Here is a 24,280-nt window from a genome sequence, read left to right as displayed (position 1 = left end):
ATTTCAATGTACCATTTGTAATTCAGTAATATGAGGGAATTGGTCAGGGGTCTGAATACTTTTGCAAGGCACTGTATATATATGTGTAAGTCTGTGTGTGAATCCAGCCCCATCTAGAGTACATACAACAGCCAAGGCTCTTTTTTTTATCTCAGTATGTGTAGCAGCGTTGGGAAAACATATTTTAGATACAGTAGTTTAACATAGGAGGTGGACATAATCCTTTATACAATCTTCAATTACAGCATGTTCATTATAGCTGTTTCTGGTAGACAATTTGGGCCAGATTTATTAAGGTCTTTGCTAAAAAGCTATTTACTCAATTTTCATTTATGTAAACTAAAACTATTAATTTTACAAGACAAGTTACAAACAATGTGTTAGGTTCATTTAATGACTCAACTTACTCAAGTAAATTGGTTTCTCAGATTCTTTCTTTGATATTTAGCAGCAGACTTGAACTTAAGGAAAACAAATCCTTATCAATACAATCAACTCCAGTTTTTAATAAAATTAGAAAAAAATGAAACAATTATTAAAAACATTTCAATAGATTACATTTAAATGTATTTATTTTAGTACTAACATGATATTTTTGAATGTGGAAAATGTCCGACTTATCCATTGCCTGCACACCACACTCCAAACAAACCTGCATGTTGTAAAAAGAATGGTACACTAATTAAATGGATTTCAACATCTCAGACATGCAATTAAAAACACTTCCATTATAAGATCATAATGTTTTATTAACATCATATTTAATTATTAAATAATAGTATTACCGGTATATTACAAGTGTAAAAAGTAGCCAACATTATTAAAAAAACAAAACAAATGCAAAGTTAATGTGCTTTGAGATGTTGGAATTGGGATGGTTTTCCAATTAGGACTTGGTACTTCGTTTGAACGAGTGCTGGGACGAATATTTGAGTATTCAAACAAACACTGCTTAAATGTATGTATTGAAATGTATGGCAAAAATAACCATGTCTGTACTGGTTCACATAATAGAATTTATACATGATTTCATTGAAAAGATATCATACAAAGGAAACCAATGCATACAATGCCCACTTCACATTATAAGGCACATTGTAAAGATAAGAAAAACTTGAACCCAAGAGCCCATTGGAAGAATTATAGATTGCTTTTCCATTTTCCTTGAGGTGATGCTTCTCTTGCTGTAAAACAATAAAGATGTATTTAAGAAATGGCCCTGTGTATTCAAACTCCAAGTGGTCTATTTAAATAACAAGCAAAAAACAACTTTCACAGTACGTGTTGCTTGCTATTATAGCTAATTCAATACAATGTAGAGGTTGTTACTTTAAGGACAAACATAATCAGTGCGTTTACATGAGCATAAGAATTCCGATATTTTTCGGAAAACTAAGTTTTCCGAAAACTAATTCTGATATCAAAAGTTATGTAAACAAAGTTTTCGGAAAATATATCGGAATATTCCTTAGGTCAGTTTTCGGAAAACAGCACCTAGAAATTTATGTAAACGCACTTTTCTGAAATCTTATTCTGATAGCGTACTGCACATGTGCAAACTTTGACGTTCATTCCTGCATGTGGTTTTAGAAAACAGAGAAAATAATAATATGTAGTCAGTCTGCATGGATCCATTTGCTCTGTTGAATCGTATTTTGTCATGTACTTGCTAGAACCAAAGTCATTGTATTTTATCTTGCTCTTAATTGTACTGTGATTCTTGAAATGTATTTTTGTTTACGACTGTAAGTCGTCCTGGATAAGGGCGTCTGCTAAGAAATAAATAAGAAGAAGAAGAAGAAGAAAAAAAGAATAATAATAAGTAGTTAGGGATAAAGTAATATTTGTCCGTATGTATTTTTTTAATAGCCCATACTGAAGCAGCACATGTTTTCCAGCTTTAAAATTACGTGACAATTTAAAATATCGTCTGCAAAAGAAACTGGTAATATAGAACAGGATGAGCTGTTTGAAAGGCTGATTGCACATTGTGGGGAATCTGAAAAGAGGTATAGGATAGTAATCTTTTGAATTTAAGACCCGACACTTCGATAAAGCACTTGTTATTGGATTGGTCTCCGTTCTATCGCAGAAAAAATGTCTGGTCTGTTGAAATCGTACTTAGGGTACTACAATACTTTGCATGTGAAAATATCCTGCGTTTTTCCGAAAACTTCAATCCATGTATACAGCTGAACTCTAATTAGACTTTCTATCGTTAATCATGCAAACACAGAAAAGTGATGTTTTAAGAAAATCAGTTTTCTGATTCAGTTTTTGTCATGTAAACACTTTGTCATGTAAACGTACTGATTGACTTGCTAAAATAAACAGCCAGATCTCACCCATATCTATATATATTTTGTTAAACAGAACTTTCTTGATAAGAATGAAGGCCATGTGCAAAACATAATTCTATTATTTTATTCATCTTCACTTATATTACTTTATAATAAAAAACAAAACAAAACATGCAATAGTTGTTTTAGGATCTCAAGTAGAAATATTACCCCATCTGCTTGGGGTTTATTGTCCACTACAAAGCCCATGCTGATGGGGTCATATTTCTACGTGGATCCCAACAGTTATACTATCATCTTCAGGAAAAACAACACACATAACTTACATAATTTCCCTTCTTTTTCTAGCTTCTTTAAATGATGCACAAGGTTTACCTCTGCTACTTTATGTAGATGTTCAGGAGTTTCCTAATAACACAAAAAGGTTATCAATACAACCATGATCAAGATGAGAAAGTTGTATACTTGACAGTCTTGGTAGCTGTCCCCATGCTTTCACCGCTTGCTGCAGAAGGCGAAAGCATGTGGAAAGAACAAGTTGGATTTGTGAGATGAAAATACCTTATAAACAATTTTTACAAGATCCATGGATGTGAAGGAGTTTCCAGAGTTTTCTTGGAGAACAGTTAGAATCTGTTGTTCACGCAAGTTCCTGTGAGCGATGTATTCTCTTATTTTTGCACCAGCATTCTGTACAACTGGTCCATGACCTGTGGTTGAATAAACAGAAATTCATAAAAAGAAGTTAAAATAATGTGTTTCGGTTCATACCATAAAAAGGACATTTTGGCTGGTATTAAATTCGGCGAATTTTGACATTTTTGAATCGCCATTTTTCACTTTGCACGTTCACACAGTTTTGCATTTTTAATTTTTATTTCAAAAACATTCAAATGTTTACTGCCTGCTGCTAAAACAGTATCTTATTTAAAGTAACTCTTATAGCACCTACAATGTCACTAAAGCAATCCGGAGCGCAACAAGAAGGGCGCCTAAAAATCACTTACAGTATTTAGCATTCTTATATGGCCCTTAACCCTTTGCGGTCCTATATCGGACCTGGTCTAACATTGCAATTTTCCCTTTCCGGTCCAATGTCGGACCCTGTCCGACATCATCAAAAAGATGTAAAAAACAGGTCTCTAGTCGTTTTTTCTCCGGAAAAAGCCGAGAAAACCATTCAATGGCCGAGTGAGATAGATAGGAGCCGAAAAAAAAAAAAGAAAAAAAGGGGCGTATCTCATGAATACAGATAGATCCGGCACCACATAGATAACACGGCCATAAACAAACAAGATACAGACGTGCTCAAATTTGTTGGTACCCCTTTACAAAAAACTAAGAATGCACAATTTTCTCTGAAATAACTTGAAACTGACAAAAGTAATTGGCATCCACCATTGTTTATACCATATTTAATAGAAATCACTATGCTTTTGATTTTTTAATCAACATAATATTGTAAATAACAAAACAAATGAAAATGGCATGGACAAAAATGATGGGACCGCTAACCTAATATTTTGTTGCACAACCTTTAGAGGTAATCACTGCAATCAAACGTTTTCTGTAGCTCTCAATGAGACTTCTGCACCTGTTAACAGGTAGTTTGGCCCACTCTTCCTGAGCAAACTGCTCCAGCTGTCTCAGGTTTGATGGGTGCCTTCTCCAGACTGCAAGTTTCAGCTCTTTCCATAGATGTTCGATAGGATTCAGATCAGGACTCATAGAAGGCCACTTCAGAATAGTCCAATGTTTTGTTCTTATCCATTCTTGGGTGCTTTTAGCTGTGTGTTTTGGGTCATTATCCTGTTGGAGGACCCATGATCTGCGACTGAGACAGAGCTTTCTGACACTGGGCAGTACGTTTCACTCCAGAATGCCTTGATAGTCTTGAGATTTCATTGTGCCCTGCACAGATTCAAGGCACCCTGTGCCAGGCGCAGCAAAGCAGCCCCTAAACATAATCGAGCCTCCTCCATGTTTCACTGTAGGTATGGTGTTCTTTTCTTTGAAAGCTTCATTTTTTCGTCTGTGAACATAGAGCTGATGTGACTTGCCAAAAAGCTCCAGTTTTGACTCATCTGTCCAAAGGACATTCTCCCAGAAGGATTGTGGCTTGTCAATATGCATTTTAGCAAATTCCAGTCTGGCTTTTTTATGTTTTTCTTTCAAAAGCAGAGTCCTCCTGGGTCTTCTTCCATGGAGCCCACTTTTGCTCAAAAAGCGACGGATGGTGCGATCAGAAACTGACGTACCTTCACCTTGGAGTTCAGCTTGTATCTCTTTGGCAGTTATCCTTGGTTCTTTTTCTACCATTCGCACTATCCTTCTGTTCACTCTGGGGTCGATTTTCCTCTTGCGGCCGCGCCCAGGGAGGTTGGCTGCAGTTCCATGGACCTTAAACTTCTTAATAATATTTGCAACTGTTGTCACAGGAACATCAAGCTGCTTGGAGATGGTCTTGTAGCCTTTACCTTTACCATGCTTGTCTATCATTTTCTTTCTGATCTCCTCAGACAACTCTCTCCTTTGCTTTCTCTGGTCCATGTTCAGTGTGGTGCACACAATGATACCAAACAGCACAGTGACTACTTTTCTCCATTTAAATAGGCTGAATGACTGATTACAAGATTGGAAACATGTGTGATACTAATTAAAGAAACTAATTAGTTTGAAACATCACTATAATCCAATTTTTTCTAAGGGGTACCAACAAATGTGTCCAGGCCATTTTAGAATAATTTTGTAGAATAAGCAATAATTAATCTCTTTTCACAGGTTCTTTGCTTTATTCAATGACATACCAAAGGCATGCAAGTATACATGATAAAATAGCTTTTAATTTCATCACTTTTCAGGAGGAATGAAGCATTATTTCAATGAGCTGTAAGGGTACCAACAAATTTGAGCACGTCTGTAGCTGCTTCTGCATCCAGCGCTCAAAGAATATCACTGACATTTGCAGAGCTTTTTTTTAGATGTTATAGCAATAAAATAATGACTTGGATCGCATTATTGAGGAGTTTGGTGATTAAACGAGTGATCAGGAGATGATTTATCAGTATGCACGACTATGAAGAGGTATGTGAAAAATACAGTGAACAAGGGGTGGGGCGGGGCTGGAGATGCAGTACTGAGTGTCCTGTTGATATGCAGTGCCTTTTAAACCTGTTTTACTGTGAAAAAAAACACTTGTGTCTAAAATAAACTGCGCGTGTGAAAATAAATTGGACCTGACGTGCCTGAGACGCGCTGAATAAATAGACCACATAGGGTTAATTACACTAAGACAGGTGAAGAGGGTCCAGCATGTGGCAAGCGCCCCTGGTTTGTCACAATGATGTCAATGCCCGGTCAATGCTGTCATTGGCTGCTGCTCTTGGCTGCTAATTTTGGGCAATGTTATTTTCGTAACAGAAATGTAGAGTACTTCGGTCATTGGATGGACATTGTCAACAATACCCAGCGAGTCTCGGGCAATGTGTGCAATATGCCAATCTGTAGCAAATACCTCACAACGTGGGACGATAAGCGTTCCACCTGCTGTCTCTTATTTTTAGCAGCAGTAAGCCTGGCGAGGCAGCACTAATTTTATAAGGTACGCAGAAAGAAAAAAATGAGCCCATTGTTTGGTTTTCTGTTAGATCCCTTTAAAATAGCAGACTTTTTGAAATGGAGTTGCTTGTAAAGTTTGTAATCCATTGTAGTTCAGTCAGTATAGCTTATGGAAAGATACAAAAAAGCTATAAATAACAACCACAAAACTACATCGCAGTTGTGTTATTACTGTGTACGCCTTGCCCTGCTGTTGGATCTTCATTCCTAAGCTGTGATCAGCAAGAATATTATCTCTGAAGAGTCATCCTTCTCGATTTGGATTACCAGTGAGACCGAGCTTTTTCTTTTTTTGCATTGTTCCCACACACACAGTGTCACGTGTGGCAAATATGTAAGTTTGCCCATGAAAAAAGCAGTTTCCGGTGTAAAATGTAGTCCTGGGGAAAGCTGCCATGGCCACTAAATAAAAACTACATTTCCCAACAGCCTCTAGGGCTCAAGGTCTCAGAATATCTGATGAATGAATTAATACAATAATTGTTTGAGTGTTTGCAATTAAGCATAATTAACTCGGTATAAAGGCACTCTGGGTTCAGGAAGTAGAGGAGGGTGTAGTTAGTAGGAGTTTTTGTGGGGAGTTGGTGTGTGGTTTGGAAGAAGAAAAGGATTATAGTGTGGTTTGAGAAAACTCTCAAAAGGGTTTTTGTACAGGGAAATGGCTTAGCTGTTGCTTTGTGTTTGTTCTGATTTGTCTGTGTCAATAAAAGTGCGCAACCACACTTAACTGCAATGTCTACCGCTGTCTGCCTTGGCAATCAGTCACTACCACAATACATACATTTTATGGTAAATTTTAGGATGGACCCCAGGTAACCTTTTCATTATAAAATATTAAGCTGAAAGTAAAGAGAGACACCAAAAACCCACATTTTGCCTTCAATATTTTAGCCCATAATCTTTTCACTTTTTTATAAGCATTTCATTTTTAACAGATATGTACTAAATTATATATTAGATTCAAGGTATGATATTCATCTTTTAATTTGGATGAATGAAAAACAGATTAAAGTGAAGTTGCCAGAGTAGCAATTGCCATTTAAACACACCGGTATATTAATGTGTGATACACAATTTAAATATATAGAACACACCTAAATACCATGCCAACATTTTAAACAATTTTACTACCTATTTTTAGTTCCAGTGCCATTCTGACATATGCCTTTAGCAATGTTTTTTTAGATACATTTCGCCAATGTTTCTAACTACAGTGTCTTACCAGTTAACTCTGCCTAATACATCTGCTTTACTGCCTGTTTGAGCAGTACATTCAGGGAGTTTTTAATGTTACTGAAACTGTAAAAAATTAAACAAAGGTGCAGCCAAAAGTGGTACAAAGCGAACAAGTAGTAGCTAGCAATACTGCACTTCAATCAGTGCCTTCTGCTGCCTTAAGTTCTTGGAGTAGATTTTACAGTGGCAAATAAAGGAAACCAATAAAAAAAATCTGGAAGCACTAATTTAAATATAACAATGTAAGAAAAAATGCAAACCTGGATATATCAATTCAGCGTTGGCATTTACTAGCTTCTCCAGCGATTTCATGTAATCATAGAGGTCCTCAAACACCGCTGTCCCTTCACCAAGAATACAGTCTCCAGAAAACACTGCCTTTTCTTCTTCGAGCACTAAAGCCATGTGGTCATCCGTATGGCCAGGTGTGAAAAGGATCCTATGAAGGAAAACACACAAGTTTCCAACCTGTGTTCCAACTCATTTCTAGCGCAATCACCTGAATATTGCAAGCAAAGTAACCAACATTAGCTGGTAGTGCTGTGTAGGTCAAGTACTAACCATGCTCAGGCATGACTCTGGCTTTAGAAACATCAAGCATAGGCAGAGGATAAACAGTAAAATGCGGTAACTTACAGAATAGGTATATTACAAAACATAATTTTTTTTATAAAATCTATTATGACTACAAAAGTAGTGGTTTCACTTTATTATTATTATTTGTTTATTTAGCAGGCGCCTTTATCCAAGGCGACTTACAGAGACTAGGGTGTGTGAACTATGCATCAGCTGCAGAGTCACTTAGAATTACGTCTCACCCGAAAGACGGAGCACAAGGAGGTTAAATGACTTGCTCAGGGTCACCAATGAGTCAGTGGCTGAGGTGGGATTTGAACCGGGGACCTCCTGGTTACAAGGCTGTTTCTTTATCCACTGGACCACACTGCCTCCTATTTTAAGGACTTGTAAGTGCTTTCAAGCTTGTTTTGGATCATTACTGGTGTGTTTTCCTTTCACAAATAACAGGTGGTCTTGGTGTCTGCAAACAGCTGGCATTTATCATGTGCGTTGGATGGAATAAAATATTTTTGTTTGCAGTATTTCTACAGATACTGTAGCCAACCACATGCATGTGAGAATTCTCATTTTTACACACAAATCAATTTACCCTATCCAAGTAAAAGCCTTAAAATCAGAACATTAAACAAACAATACTGTATGTATGTTTGTATAACCAAGACATTATATAAGATGTTTAACTCCACTTACCATTGCATCATTAATGACAAATGAAAAGAAACCGAAAGCCCAGTCCTTGATGCATGCAGTGGTGTCCCACAGTAATTTCTCAGTCTTATCTCACTAATGGTAGGGTCACACGTTACCTTTTAATAGACTTACCTGAGGGTGGCTCCTTCAGTTTCCACCACATCACCATCCTTCAGGTAAGTATACTGCTGCTCTCCTTCTCCTATTACATCTTCAACATGAGGATTACGAGGAAGTTTGCTAATGCGCAAGTTGGAACCTATCAAAATTTAAAAAAAACAAACATATAATACACGCCATTGAGAGAATATTCATATTACAAATACCATTAGGAAGCGTAATTACACTGGCTATGCTCACCGCTGCTGATGTCTCTGCAGATATCTTCAATCCCACCAACATGGTCCATGTGCCAGTGGGTCACAATGATTTCTTGGATTGTAGTATTAAACTTGTTTAAAGTTTGTTTTAAACAGGTAATGTACTCGGGAACTGATGGCTCACCAGTATCTATAAGGACTCGTCTAAAATAAAACAAAAAACAGTATTTATGTTAGTAACTCACTGTATCTCCTTCACCATTACAGTAAATACAGAATCAGAGCACCAAGATCATGAAATCATAAAACAATGTCATATGACCTGCATCTACCACACATACAAATGTAAAAGAGTGCGCACTCTGTGTAACCTGACCACTGGGAGTTTCAGCAAAAACCAAAGCAGTGAAATCTGAAAAGGATGGTGTGGGTGCAACATGTAGTAACCTCTACATTCGCCGAGTGGTGTTGGTAATAGGCAAGTAAGCCAAGGTCATGTCATGTTTTCACAATTTTTCTTTGACACAGTTAATTCAAAATTTAAAAAAGACAACAAGCAGGCACAAACAAACGACAACTGCGTAAAACGTGATGTTGAGTCTAGTTCCCATGGCATTAGAGATTCTTTCCTCTGATGGGAACTAGCCTCGACCAAAAAAGTCAAAACACGGCGATGCCACAGATATTGTGAGACTGCAGCGTTAACAGGAACAGAAAGAAACTTTGGACATTTGCATTCTCATACAATGCAGGTACGGTACCACACAAAGTCGGCTTGCTGTAAGTTTACACGCACGTTTTTTTTTTTTTTCAAAGCCCAAAGGAATGTAAACACAATTTTTTGTTGTTGTATTCTATATCCTAAACCTTACCTCTTCCCCGTTCCCACCAGGTAAGTATTAGTTCCCTGCAGAGTCATGGGCCCAGGGTTGCAGCCGAGGATTCTGATCACCCGGGAGGACAGCTGCTCGATGCGGGGAAGAATGGTTGTCATTTTAAAAACAGTACACAGGTACTTATAGATTATTTGTATTTTCAGTGCGAGTGTATCGCAAACTGTTTTGGTAAATCACACGGCATCAAATTCAGAAGACTTTGAACTGTGCTTTTTCTCAGTCGCACGTAAAATGTGTGTGTACTTGTTGTCACTTCAGCTGTCGTCCGCTAGGTGGAGTGTTTTGATTTCCCTATGACAAACTCGCGTGAAATAAAACAGCTCCCCCTGCAGGAGCGTAGGAGATAAGACTGGTGCCTCAGTGGTGGAACGGTGTTTTAACTAACAAACTGGAAGTCATCTAAATAGTCGGTGTATACTGTATTGATATTTGTAATATTTTATGTAAGTATTGAATAACAAAAAATTCTCAAACAAGCATCTATTGTGTTTGAGGGGGTCGCTGCTGGAATAGATCAAGCCACAGAAAAGACAACAAAAAATATGCTTTTTGCCTTCATACATTTTTTGTGAGCTATTTTGCAATCCCTATTTCATTTTAGACCAAAAATGTATTATTATACCAAAAAAAGTTATATTCAAAGCAGTTTGTTTTTAGTAAGTGAATTTCATTTATTTAATTTAATTTAAATTAATATTTTATGAGACACTTTTTAGGGTGCAGTGCAAATAATTGCAGGTGCAAAATTCTAATTGCATTGCGGTCAGGCAATTATTTTGCACTGCGTCCAGTGTAAGCTTAAGAGCAATGGAAATTATGATAATGAGGTTCTCAGTGAGCGCATTGGTGTATTTCGAGGCCGCACTTGAAGCCCAAAGATGACAGAGTTAGGAGTACAGAGAGCAGTAGGCGCTGTATGATATTTGTGGAGCACGAAAATACAAACAAAAAGAAGTGTCAAAGGAAAGGTAGCAAAGTCCTCTTGGCGCACAGAAAAGAAAAGTTTTCTGAGAAGGAGCTGAGAGTCCTTAGGGCTGAGGTCACTCAGCATGAACTGAGTTGTTTGGAAAAGCCTCAGACAACATCAGTTATGCGAGTATCCTTTGGAAATTATATGTATTGGCCTGCCCTTTTCAGCATGATATCCAGAAATGTGCCTAGCGCTCTGGAAAAGGTGGATTGGGCTATCCCTCTAGGCCAAGGGTCTCCAACCCTGGTCCTGGAGAGCCCCTATCCAGCAGATTTTATAGGTGTCTTTACATCATCAGTGGCTAAAGATCTGGAACACCTGTTAATCTTGACTAATTAAACCAAATAATTGGTTCAATTAAGTAAATGAGAGATTGGTTGAAACAAAAACCAGAAGCCCCAGTAGCTCTCCAGGACCAGGGTTGGAGACCCCTGCTCTAGGCATTCCAACTGTGGTCTGAAAGGAACCAGAGGCTAAGTAGTGCAGAGAACACAGCACCTTTACATATACAGGGATGGCGGGCCCTAGATTGACACTGGGGTCTAGCATTATTATTTATTTCTTAGCAGACACCCTTATGTAGGGCAACTTACAATTGTTACAAAATATCACATTTTTCTACATACAATTACATTATTTTTTACATATTATTCTTACATACAATTACCCATTTATACAGTTGGGTTTTTACTGGAGCAATCTAGGTAAAGTACCTTGCTCAAGGGTACAGCAGCAGTGTCCCTCACCTGGGATTGAACCCACAACCCGCCGGTCAAGAGTCCAGAGCCCTAACCACTACTCCACACTGCTGCCTAGCATCCCTCAATTCAGCTATTGGGTCTAGGATGAGCTGCGGAGTGAGACAATAATGCTTTAGCACCGCATCCTTTGGCATCCCAAACTAAATTACCCTGGGATTAAATATGCGGGGTCTTGCCCTTCTCTGCAGTTGTGTGCTTTTACAAAGCTCTTAATTACTCGTTTCTACAATGGTTTGCACATTGTAAGAAAAGGTGCAAAGTTTTTGGAGGGTCAGCAATTGCCTAAGTTAAAGGCAAAATCCTTTACATCACATAATGTTTGCACCCACTTAGTATCCAGACCACGTCCAATTCCATGTTCTTTTCTTCATTTGAATGCATTTCAATATAATTTTAATTGATTAATTATGGCAAAGTGCACATTTGATAGTGGGTGCAGAACGCCAGGTGAACACCATTCTTTACACACGCTGCATTTTTAGCGACTGCAAAAATCATTAGACCTTACAGCTGCTAAACATGATTTACAGCTGCGTTACGGGGGGTTTGCACTGGCAAATCACTTACATCTACCCCTACATGTACTGTATATTACAAAATATTAAGGTAAACATCCATTGTTATTGCTCTTAAAGACAGTAAAATCTATGACCATTTCAATTTCAATTTAAATACAAAAATATCTTGTAGGTATCATTTTTTCAGTGCTGCTAGAAAAACTGCGTTTTGTTTTGCAATTAAAAAAATCTTATCAATACAGCATTCTGTACACTGTACACGTGTTTAATGCATTTAGTTCATAAGCATTACTATAATAAACACTCATTATTTCCCAGTAAGGTAACTGAGGTGTTATCCATATACCGGATACCACAGTTTGAATAACTACCTGGGCATGTGCCTCTCTAACTGTAGTTATGAATTCATGTTTTTAAAACTGAAGCAGTATTTAAGGTATTTGTATAATGCATTCTTGCATAATTTGAAACATACATAGCAATTGGTTGCTGTCACTAGATGTTTATTGTAAAGTACAGCTGTCAGATGACACTATATAGTGGGCAAAACAGAATGTCCCATAAAGTCAGCATACGCTTCGGAGGACAGCGTTGCTCGTCTTCACCACTCCCGAGTCAGCACAGGGGTGGTAGCAGTAAGCTGAGCCTAAAAAATAATTGGATATGCCAAATTGGGAGAAAATAATAAAATAAATGGCGATTACTAAATCAAATTTAAAAAAGCAGTGTGAAATCGCGTAGCCGACCTGCATGACACCGGTTCCTGACCCGGATAGAACATGCCAGTGTGAAAGGGGCTTAAGTTCAAACATTCAGGTGATAAGAAAGTGTAAGCAGATATAACTGAGAATTATTGGACAGGAACCAACTAAACATGCATTTGCCAAGAACAAAATTATTTGGTCTTCAAAATGGAGGCAGAAGAGCATTGCTGAAATCATTGAAGAGTCAGTTTTACATTTTCTACAAATTAAGTAAAAGGGTAAAAGAGCTGACTTACTAACAATGGACAACATCTACATTTATGCATTGTGGTGGATAAATCTGGGGCAGCATCTCTCAAGCCAGAGCTGAATTACCTAAATACCAAACACTATCCCAATCTACCAATGTTGAAAGACCTTAAAATAGGGTAAAGGAATGCTTGATTAGGAGTGGAGCTGGGATGTTGCTTATGTAGGTGTAGCCGTAATAATTACCATCACTTTACATGAAATAAGTGTGATGTCATGTTCGGTTTAAACTCAAGGAATAACATCTGGTGAGAAACATAACAGCATGCATGGCATAACAGGTTAGACAACATAACTTCCACTCTAATAATGAACACACACTCATGCACATTCTTTTTAAGGGAAGTCAAATAAATAAATGTAGTGTACATTGTTCCAAGCCTTGTGTCAGTTGGGGTGTAATTAAATCAGCATATTAATAAACAGGTTGTCATTGCATATTACTTAAGGAAACTACACTTGCACGAAGGAATAATGGTAAAATATGTATTTGTGTTGTTTGGGTGCACTCTTCATATGTAATCACTGAGGATGATGACAGTTGGAGTGAAGTTATATTTGGAATACACATTATAGGAAGTTGGTGATATGGTTGTTCAAATGTAAAATACGCATTTGACTTACCTTACCAATAATACTTTATGTTTCATAATCCTAGTGCTTTAGCAATACAGATTTCTGAGTTTTACACTTTTGGCTTTTATCCTCAACTTCATGAAATGGCAGCATATCCAATAAATCCATAGTATAGTACGTTAATGGTGCACAGTGTTAATGTATAGTACGACTGAAACTGTATTTTATACAAGATGACCTTTTAACCATTTATATCCCTTATTGTATGGCTCATATAGTGATGTTTACACAAGGGGGGGGGGGGGGGGGGGGGGCTTCAGTACCTACCTATATGATATGTGATTAAAAAAAAGGGTACTGGTAATTCTATTTCAGCATGGACATCCTCAAATAATTAATTATCTCATCTAAATATAAATGCATTTGTCAACTGCAACTTGCAGTCATTACACACTATTTTGATATTGCTAGTTCAAGCACAACAACTAACAATGATTTACCATATAAAAAAAACACATTTTAAGCATTTTATTTTCTCTTAAATGTAGTATAGAATACTGTAAAAATAATGCAACATGTTCTGCTACAGTTTTGATTAGAGACTTTCAGGGAACAGAAACTACTATCTCATTGGTGCAGCACCAGTCTCTATTCAGGTGGGTGTGGTATTGTAATGATATATACCACAGATAGTGGGCCATTTTCAGTGTGTGAAAATGAAAGGAAGAAACAAAGCTGTATTTACTCATACGTATGTACAGTACAAATAAGAGACCAGAAGGTGTTTATTTAAGGTAAGAAACATTTTTTTTTCTCAAACCATTCAAAGGAGTATTACTAAAGGTACTGTAGGAATGTTCTTCATGATTTCACTTTCTAAGTACTACAGCTGTGTTTGTATCTATAGTCTAACTCTAACTCATACCTTACCTCCTTGTGAAAAAATGCTCAGTAGATTTTGTGGTGAAAACTGGATTAAGGATAGTGTTGAGGGTAGGATGGGTTTGTGTAAGGAACTGGGTTTTTTCTGTAACTCAATTTAAGTAATTTTTTCGCTTGTCAAGCCAAGGTAGTGGCCCAGTAACAGATAACACTATTTGCACATGCCTACAACACTCTAACAAATGGACTTTAGTCTGGATATAATTTATTTCATGTCATATGAATGCTATAACAATCTTCTGAATCTGACTTTAAAAGGTGGAGTGGCCACTTGTTAGCATTACTGTAGGAATTTGATTCATTCATGAAAGGAATTCCTACATACAATGTACTGTAACGAGGTGAAACTAACTAAACTAAACTGCACAGTTTACACTTTTACACTTGATTTTTGACATCTTTATAAAAATACACAATCTAGGGGCCAACACAGAAACAATAAAAAAGTAAAACTAACATTAAAAATGGTATAAACCGCTCAAATAACAATAATGTAATAATGTAATAATAACATACACTACAGAATTAAGGGACTCCTCGTTCATAATTTTTTATTATTATGTGTTAAACTGCTACAAAAATGTTTTATTAATATGACTCTTATTGCTGTGGGTTGTATTGCGTGAGTACTTGCCTGTGCGCAGAAGAGCCACTATGGCAGGCAGCACTAAAACACATACAGCCGAGGCAAACTAACTAATCAATAAAGAGTTCAAAGGCTGCTTTGAGAAATAGCAGTCTTTGACCCAGAAACAACTGTATGATATGTCCAAATCAACTAGAAAAGACGGAGGTAAAGTCGTTTTGTAATCTACACTGTGGTATTATTAATTCCATGTTTTTTATATGGAATTTAGCCATTTTAATTCTGGCTTAAAAGCACTTGAGATCAAATTCCTCTATTGACATAGCAGGGTTTGTACCTGAAAGTGCCAATAACACTGCCTGGTTAATAGGTCTCCACCTATGTTTTTGTTTCATGCCTCCACTCAGCTTCTCTGCTATACCTTGGGATAATATAGTTGAACATTTTTCTGGGGTCAGGAAGTACTGGCAGATGGACAGAAATTAAAAATTAAAGGCAGATATGAATAGTTCTAGAGAAAATAATACAACTGATTAATAAAGCTATCACTCTCATAAATAGCCAGGTAAACTTTGATAAGGAGTTATGATGAAGAGGGAAGAGGATCGAGGCTCAACTTTGTAATCTTAAAAAGCCAAGAATGGGGGTGGGGGGGTGGGTGGGAACGGGACGGGACGATTGAACATGTTAGGATTGAAACCTAGCTAGTTAAAGCCAAACACATTACACCCATATTGTAATTCCACTAACTTCTCCCTAATATTATTATAAAATGCAAGCAACATTGTTCTCAGTAGTGTATGTTAGCAACAGTGTTGGGAAAGTTACTTTTAAAAAGTGGTCCATTACCGTTACAAGTTGCTTCTATGGCACAGTTGACATGCACTGAAGTGCTTTCTGATTTCCAGGTTATGCATTTTTTAAAGTAAGCACATTATTATTTTTTCACCTAAAATGTAATGTGCTCCCACATTTCATTACCCATCTGATAAAGGAACCATTACAGTTACATGTTACTGAAAAATGTAATCAGATTACAGTAATGCGTTACTCTCCAACACTGGATAGCAATACTGTATATATTATAATGCTGTGTTATCATGTGTTTTTTTTCAGATTGTTCCAGAGTATTTTATTTTCTCCTTTGTCAAATAAATGATGTATTGCTCATTGCCAAGCAAAGAAGACTATAACAGACATGAATTAGCAGTCATTTTCAAGCAATAGGATCCGAATCAAAATGGGAAATCCCAGAGACAACAAATACTAGCTGATCACTCGAGAGAAAGAATTCAGACTAATTGCAAATCAACAAGAAAACATGGAGAAACGTGTTCTCAGATCACTGAACTGAATTGAAAAATGAAATTATCAGCATACCGTTTTGCTTGGACTGTTTTTGGAATACTGACATATATATTAGACATTGGTGCAGATATATGGGTGGCTTTTCAGTATTTTGACAAGGGTCACTATTCCTGGTTTGCACTGACTCTTGTATTTGTGTTAATTGCAACAGTAACCATTCAAATATTCAGTCTCTCTTGGTTCAAAGATGATCCCCCGGAGTCTTCAGACACTCGCAGGTGCTCCCCGCGGCAGATTACCGTAGTGCATTTATTTCAGATGGGGATTTTTATAAGGTATGTATGTTTTTCTCTTCTCTGATAACAATTATGGTCTGGTTTGCTATTTTCATATTGCAATGCAAACTCATTTTAAATCAAAGAACCGTACATACCATAAATAAACACTGATAATTTTCCATAATTAATAGTAAACACATAGGTTTACATACTCAAAGCTAATTACTCCAAAACATCATTAGCACAATATTTTCAGAAAGTAAAAATAAATCCAATAAAATGACCCATCGGAAGTGAACAACTCAGACATTTAATATAGGGGCTTGTGGGTAGTTTAAAGTGGTTTCTCATTTGTTTTAGAACTGTATTTGGTGTTTTTTCTTTCTTTTCAGACAAAAATAACTAACATTTTGGAGTAAATAGCTATAAGAATCTAGCCAGTAATGTTTAAAGGCTCCTATACATCAGTTCATTCTAGTTTGAAAACTTTATGGTTTTACAACCAGCTGGATACAGAACCTTGAAATTAGTTCCAGTGAAAGAATTCCTACTAATCTTCCTTTTTTTTTTTAAAGAAAAAAACACACTACGATAGATAGATGCAGCAACATCAAGCTGCTGCAAATAGAAATAATTTCTACATGCAACAAAATAGCCACTTTGCACAGGTTTGAGGATTTGCAGCTGAAAAATGCATCCAACAAAATGCTATTAATGAAGGTTGTTCAAGTTCAGCTTAAAGGGTTTAAATTAAATCTGTGCACATCCACATGCACTATAACTTAGTTTTCCAGACTGAATACCATGTGAGTACTAAGTAGGGTTTTTCACATGTTATTTATATATAGTGCCGAGAAAGTTTGTGAACCCCTTAGGATTTTCACATATTTCAAACCTAAAATGTTATTAGATCTTAATCTAAGTCCTAATAATAGATACAGATAACCTAAAATGACACAAAAACATGATACTTTTTCAACATTTATTTATCTACAAATGATTCGACATTCAACATCCATGTGTGAAAAAAGTATGTGAACCTTTAGATTCAGTAACTGGTGGCAGCAATGACTTCAACTAAGCATTTCCTGTAACTGTTGGTCAGTCTCTCACATCGGTTTTGAGGAATTTTGGCCCATTCCTCCTTACAGAACTGCTTCAACTCGGTGACGTTTGAGGGCTTCCTTGCATGGACAGCTCGCTTCAGGTCCTGCCACAACATTTCGATGGGTTTAGGTCCGGACTTTGACTTGGCCATTATAAAACATGGAATTTCTTCTTCTGCAGCCATTATTTTGTAGATCTGCTTGTATGTTTAGGATCATTGTCTTGCTGCATGACCCACTTTCAGTTCAGCTTCAGCTCACAGACGGATGGCCTGACATTCTCCTCTAGAATCTTTTGATTCAATGCAAAATTCATGGTTGTGTCAATGATGGCAAGCCATCCAGGTCCTGAGGCAGCAAAGCAGCCCCAAACCATCACACTCCCACCACCATGCTTGACGGTTGGGATGAGGTTCTTCTGTTCAAATGCAGTGTTTGGTTTTCGCCAAACATAACGTTTCTCATTGAGGCCAAAAAGTTCTACCTTTGACTTGTCTGTCCAGAGAACATTGTTCCAGAAGTCTTGTGGATCATCTATATGCTCTTTGGCGAACACACAGGCAGCAATGTTCTTTTTAGAGAGCAGTGGTTTCCTCCTGGCTATCCTTCCATGAACACCATTCTTGTTCAGTCTTTTTCTGACAGTTGAGTGAATGACACTCACATTAGCCAAGGCGAGAGTGGCCTGCAGATCTACCTAATTATTTAAACACCTGATTCTAATTATCCCCTTAATTGAGCTGATAAAACCAGGGGTTCACTTACTTTTTCACATAGTCATTGTTTGTCTAATTCAGACATCATTTTGTTTCAAAAGACATGGAATTGGTTAATATATAAATAATTATCATTGAGTATGTATGTGTGTGTGTGTGTGTGTGTATATATATATATATATATTGTGTGTGGTAAAGTGACGCTGTGGTCAAGGCTGGTCAGCGACAGGAATAGCAAAACACAAAGTTAGTAACTGCAATTCCAGTTCAGCACTTTTATTTTTAACAAAAGGTTTAAGCAAAACACAAATAAAATACTACAAACCACAACACGCTGTTCTGGTTTGGCAGTGTCTTCACTGAACCCTCTCCTCCCAAGAAAGGATGTGGCTCCTCTTTTATAGCATGTGGTTGGGCCTAATTGTTCACCAATTATTACTCGATTACACCCCAGCCACATTCTTCACATAGATTTGGCATCCTTGCCAAACTTAAATTCAAACACTTAAAACTTTATTTACACAACTAAAAATACAAAAACATTAACATGTGCAAATTCGGGTGCAAATTTGGCGCTATGGTGCTAGATTCTAGCGCCAGTGTACCTCATATAGCGCCAGCAACATTAGATTCTGGCACCAGTAGACGTTAGCAAATATACATGATAATAGTTTCTCATTGGGTCTGGACTACTGTGGCAAAGTGGTTGCAGTGCACAGATGTAGGGATGATGCAGTGCTCAAGACAATGACAGCGTGACAGACAATAATTGTTGGTGGTAAATCTCCCTCCCGACCTGTGAGGGCGCTATATAACGGGACCAGAGTACCCTGGACTGCTTGGCCTGAGACTTTGTTCCTAGGGTTAAAAGGAAGGTCATTTAGAAAAGGGGCGGAGCTTTGGTACATTAACTCATCGACCCGGAAGGGAAATGATGTGACAGCGGCAGCAGTCGTTTACCAAGGGGTCATGAATGATGGTATAAGTAGGGGACGAAGCGACGTAATCTGTTCCTTCATTTTGGTTTGAGAAAAAGAACCCAGAAGGACCTGTGTTTTGTGTATCCGTATTGTGAATGTTTGTTTGTTTTGTCTAACTGTGTCTTATAATTAGTAGCCAGCTAACACGTTCCGGAGCTGTCGCCAAGGGCCAGCACAAAACCAGAACAGCACTTCACTTGTATCATAAATAACTGTATTTGCACCACAAGCACTAATTAATGCACTAACGGACTTGTGTATGTGTTTTGTGTTTCGTGTGGGTGTATAATAAACGGGACTATTATTTTGGGACAAACCCGGGGATTACAATATAAGTAATACATGCCGCTGTATTACTTAGCATCATTTATTTACTGTTTGTTTTGCTGTCAGTCGCTGGACATACAAACCCATTAAACAACTTTGCACCTGGATTATAATTGTTCATTGATCACCTGCACCTGCACACTGTAAACCACTCTGCCACAGACAGACAACAAAGTACTGGTGAAATGGAGTTTTATTTTTATAACCTAAAGTCTGATGACAAAAACAGTCAACAATAATGATAACAGACAATACACAATGGTTTGCATATTGCTCTGTTGTAATCTACGGGTTTGCCTCGAAATAATAGTATCGATATTTAAACACCCCCAAGTAACACAAACACGATCACAAGTCCACAGTGAGTGCTATAGTGCTTGTGGTGCAAATACAGTTAATTGTGACACAAGTGCAATGTTGTCCAGGTTTGGTGCTGGCTTTAGCAACAGCTCCGGATCATGTTAGCCGTCTAATAACAACAAACAAACAGTTTTTAGACATGACAAAACAAACAAAACACTCACGATTACAATACAGGTCTCCTTCCGGTTTCGCGTTAACCATAACAAAGGAACAGATCACCTCGCTACGTCTCCTTATATACTGTCAATCATGACCCCTTGGTTAACGATTGCATCTGTTCCTCCAATCCGTGGCTGCCACATCGTTTCCCTTCCGGGTCAATGCTTTAGTGTACCATACCTCCGACCCCTTTCATGTTGCTCGTTTGGTTGTTAGTAGCTTCCAGGGTGTCAGCTTCAACAATATTACTGGGGAGTTGGTTCCTGACTCCCACAATTCTCTGTGTAAAAAAGTACCTCCTATTTTTTGTTCTCAATGCCCCTTTATCTAATCTCCATTTGTGACCCCTGGTCCTTGTTTCTTTTTTCAGGTCGAAAAAGTCCCTTGGGTCGACATTGTCAATACCTTTTAGAATTTTGAATGCTTGAATCAGATCTCCACGTAGTCTTCTTTGTTCAAGACTGAATAGATTAAATTATTTTAGCCTGTCTGCATAAATATTATTGTACTAATTTATGTTGCTAATTAAGATAACAGTAATGTCATTTCCATTCACATTATTTTCTCAAATGTACAACCATAACTTACCAGTTACTTAAACAGTTGTGCTGAGGTGACAGGTGCTAAGCAGCTTAGCTAAGGCAGAGGTTATCACAGTTTTCAGCATAATGTAAGAGGCTTACTTTAAAGTGGCTTGATTTAAATGTTTCAACTGCAGTTGAGAGTCATAGCTCATTCTAATTTGCATTTGCTGTTTTCTTTCCCCTTACAAGGTACAAGGACGTACTTCGTAAGGGATTCAAGGCAGTTTATCGGTCCAGCCAGGATGTATGTGATTTATTCAACATAGTAGCTGACTTGAGTATGTTAAGACTGTTCGAGACTTTCCTGGAGAGTACCCCTCAACTCATATTGCAGATCTTCATCATACTAGAGCACAAAGAAAGGCTTTCCATTCAGTGTAAGTTGTACTAGCTGCAGCAGAGGAAAAGGAAGGGTGATATCAAGGCTTTGTTTTTGGTCAACAGTACTAACAAATCATATATGGGAATTTTCACCTGGGATAGAAAAAACATATATTTGAAGAGCTAAAAGCATTGGGACTATCATATACGTTACATTTTCAATAAAAAAATTACATAAAAAAGCTAGATATTTTTATATTTTACTATTGCATGTATTTCAAACCACTTTTATTTTCACATGCAGTACTGAAATACTTATTGTATTCAGCATGGTATATAATGTATTAAGAGACACAATCAATTTAGAAATACTGTACTATATTGCTTAATTCGCCAGAGGGTACTGTTTAATGTTAAAGCAAAAGTAAATGCAAATGCAAACTCTCAGCTCCTTTACTGCTTACTAATCAGAGTAATTAGTGAGTATCGGTCTAGTGCTGTGTGCACCTAACTTTCTCAGATAATCTTAAATACATTTACACTGAGACAATGGGCCTTTGCATTTGCTTTAGTGTCACTTTTTTGTTCAAAGAGAAATAAAACTGCTAAACATTGCACCATTTGTTAATGTTAATGTTCAAAGACTTTGGGCTCTATTCACAAAACTTTAGCCAATGAGTTATTTAAGGAATGTTTTCATGAATAAAATGAAATTTCATATTCCTGAAACTGTTCTTTACTGTTTTTAATGAAACCATCAATAGTCTAGATTAGTTTCATATATATATCAAACTTTATTTTATTCATAGAAACTGACTGAAAAAAAAGTCATTACTTAAAGCCTTGTGAATGTGGAACACAGTGGAGCAAAAGTTTGGTCAGTCTGTTCCAATATGGGTAATCCATTAAGTCTGGTATGTCCTGGCATTCAAGTTTTCCAGAAACACACGCTCATGTCACACAATAAATACAAAAAAGATACATGGATTCATTTTATGCTAAGACTTAATTTTACTTCCATTTTGGGTTTCCTTTAACTTATTTTTTGTTTTCAAAGTCTGTTTTGATGAATAACATTTGATAACCATGAAACAGCTTCATAAGTATCAAACTGCTACATTAGGAGTCTGACTGTATTTCTGTTCTTTGTACATTATTTTTCAGATGTTACCATCCTAACATCATTCCTGACTATTGCCTGGGCAACTGTTGACTACCAGAGGTGTTTGCGAAGATCCTTGAAAATGGAGGAAATCGTTTTTGGGTTACCAACAGTTGTATATCTGCTCTACAAGTTATTCACAATAACCTCCCGGGTACTAAGCATAGTCCTCCTGACCATTGTAAATGTCTACTTCACTTTAGCATTGGTTGCTGTAGTGTGGCTGTTTGGTACAATTTGGGCCTTCAGACAACAAACAAATTTCTGTAAATCAAAATATCTGGAAATGTATTACAGGGCTGTGGTTGGGGTTATACTAGTTTTTACCTTTTTCAATATAAAAGGCCAAAATACACAAGTTCCAATGGCAGTGTATTATATACTGTATGTCCTGCAGACAGCATGTATACTTATTTTGTTTTGGTGTGTGAAGCCTTCACTTACAGAAGTCTTTTTGATTGTCACCATAACCATAACTGTTACAATTATACTGGGACTAATCTGTCTTGTACTATATTATCTCTATTTACACCCAAAAAAACATGTTCCAAATGTAGCTGATGAAATTGATGGATTGGAAGCTGGACCAACCAGGGAACAATCTTCTCGAATAAGTCGTTTCTTACAGCAATAAGACTTGTTTTGGACTTTGCTATCGCTCACAAACCAGATCTGTGAACTGAACCCACATGGAAAACCTTTTTCTACATCTACTTATATTCACTTTATACAGCTGAAATTCACCAGGGTATAGTTAATAACTGAAATTATTTTGATTATGATGTTCTGATTTTACTGTGTATTAAATACGTCTGCCTTTATGTTTATAGCAGCTATGAGAAATGCTATTTTTGTCTGTTAATTTATACTTGACATTTTAAAACTAATATGTATATGGGATTAAATGTTGTTTGTTATTTACAAATAAATAGCCTGTGTTATGAGAGCTGAAAGGCAAAAGTACAACGCTGAAAAGCAGCAGTACAACGCTTACACAAAGAAACACTGTTATCAGATTGTTCTCCTTGGTTTGTATTTTGATCTGCTACATACATTGTTCAGCAGTAGGTGGTTATGAAGTTGCCAGTTTGTGGAAGGAATACAGTTGCATCCATGGTGAGACTGTCTGTGTAGTGTTTACTTTTTACAAGTAATACTGTACATAATATCAAATAACTCCTGTTAAATTGACCTTGCTTTGTAAAAAATTAAAATGTATTCAGAATATGTCTTACATGTAAAGATACCGATAGAAGGTATCAAGTACACAGTCCTCGACCAAGTGTTTTCCGAACTGTTGTTTGAGGGGTAATGCAAGTTCAAAATTTGCAATTACAAAGAGTGCTCGCTAGGTGGCACCAATGTTATAGAATAATCTGATATTCTGGACTGAACTGAAAACCTACTTTACATTCTTGTTGAAAAAAACAAACAAACAAAAAACCCTGTATAAATCCATTTGTACAGAAGGTGCAGTATTTTTTTGGTGGACCAGTATCAGTTTCTACAAATTGGTTTTTTTTTTTCTGGTATAATTAACATAATAAATTATAAAACAATACCTATAAATGACTGGTTGTTGTATTAGGGTTTTCTGTCATCCAGGTTGAGATTTTTTCTTTTTTTTTTTATTGTATTTAAGTTTGCAGTGCTCCCTGTTCTATATGATATTGTAGAAATTAGGGCTGGGTCTTTCTTATTAAAGTGTGAATGTGCTTTGATAATTTTTCTATTATAAAACAGAGGTATGGCTCTGGCTTTACTGTATATAAGGTGGCAGAATAAACAGGCTTAAGACAGGCCTGGATTGTCCAAAAATGTGATGATACAAAACCGTACATATTTGTAGAACTAAACTATCATTCTATTTTTGTTTATTGTTATTTTGGATCACTAAGGTGTCCCAAAACAGAAGCATAAGAAGCCTGCATGCTACTGGAAATGAGAAAGGTCAATGGCGAATTAATTGAA

The 24,280-nt window shown here is 36.9% G+C and overlaps 2 protein-coding genes across 2 annotated transcripts; one reads left to right on the top strand and one right to left on the bottom strand.

Moving 5' to 3' along the window:
* Positions 1-486: 486 nt before the first annotated feature.
* On the bottom strand, positions 487-9,921 carry lactb2 (lactamase, beta 2). The gene is made up of 7 exons (XM_033999252.3): positions 9,616-9,921; positions 8,784-8,947; positions 8,556-8,682; positions 7,415-7,593; positions 2,862-3,010; positions 2,627-2,708; positions 487-1,184 (listed from the first exon to the last, which is right to left on the bottom strand). The coding sequence occupies exons 1-7, from the start codon at positions 9,735-9,737 to the stop codon at positions 1,141-1,143; spliced, it is 867 nt and encodes a 288-aa protein (XP_033855143.1). The 5' UTR covers positions 9,738-9,921; the 3' UTR covers positions 487-1,140.
* A 4,268-nt stretch (positions 9,922-14,189) lies between these two features.
* Positions 14,190-23,853, top strand: LOC117400145 (XK-related protein 9-like). The gene is made up of 4 exons (XM_033999601.3): positions 14,190-14,271; positions 16,122-16,648; positions 21,016-21,203; positions 22,312-23,853. Exons 2-4 carry the CDS (start codon positions 16,368-16,370, stop codon positions 22,941-22,943), a joined length of 1,101 nt encoding a protein of 366 aa, XP_033855492.1. The 5' UTR covers positions 14,190-14,271; positions 16,122-16,367; the 3' UTR covers positions 22,944-23,853.
* Positions 23,854-24,280: the final 427 nt, after the last annotated feature.

Source organism: Acipenser ruthenus, chromosome 4 (assembly GCF_902713425.1).
Source record: "Acipenser ruthenus chromosome 4, fAciRut3.2 maternal haplotype, whole genome shotgun sequence".
In the NCBI taxonomy this organism is placed as follows: Eukaryota; Metazoa; Chordata; class Actinopteri; order Acipenseriformes; family Acipenseridae; genus Acipenser; species Acipenser ruthenus.
The sequence above is the reverse complement of the archived record's forward strand: the minus strand, read 5'-3'. Positions and strand labels throughout refer to the sequence as shown.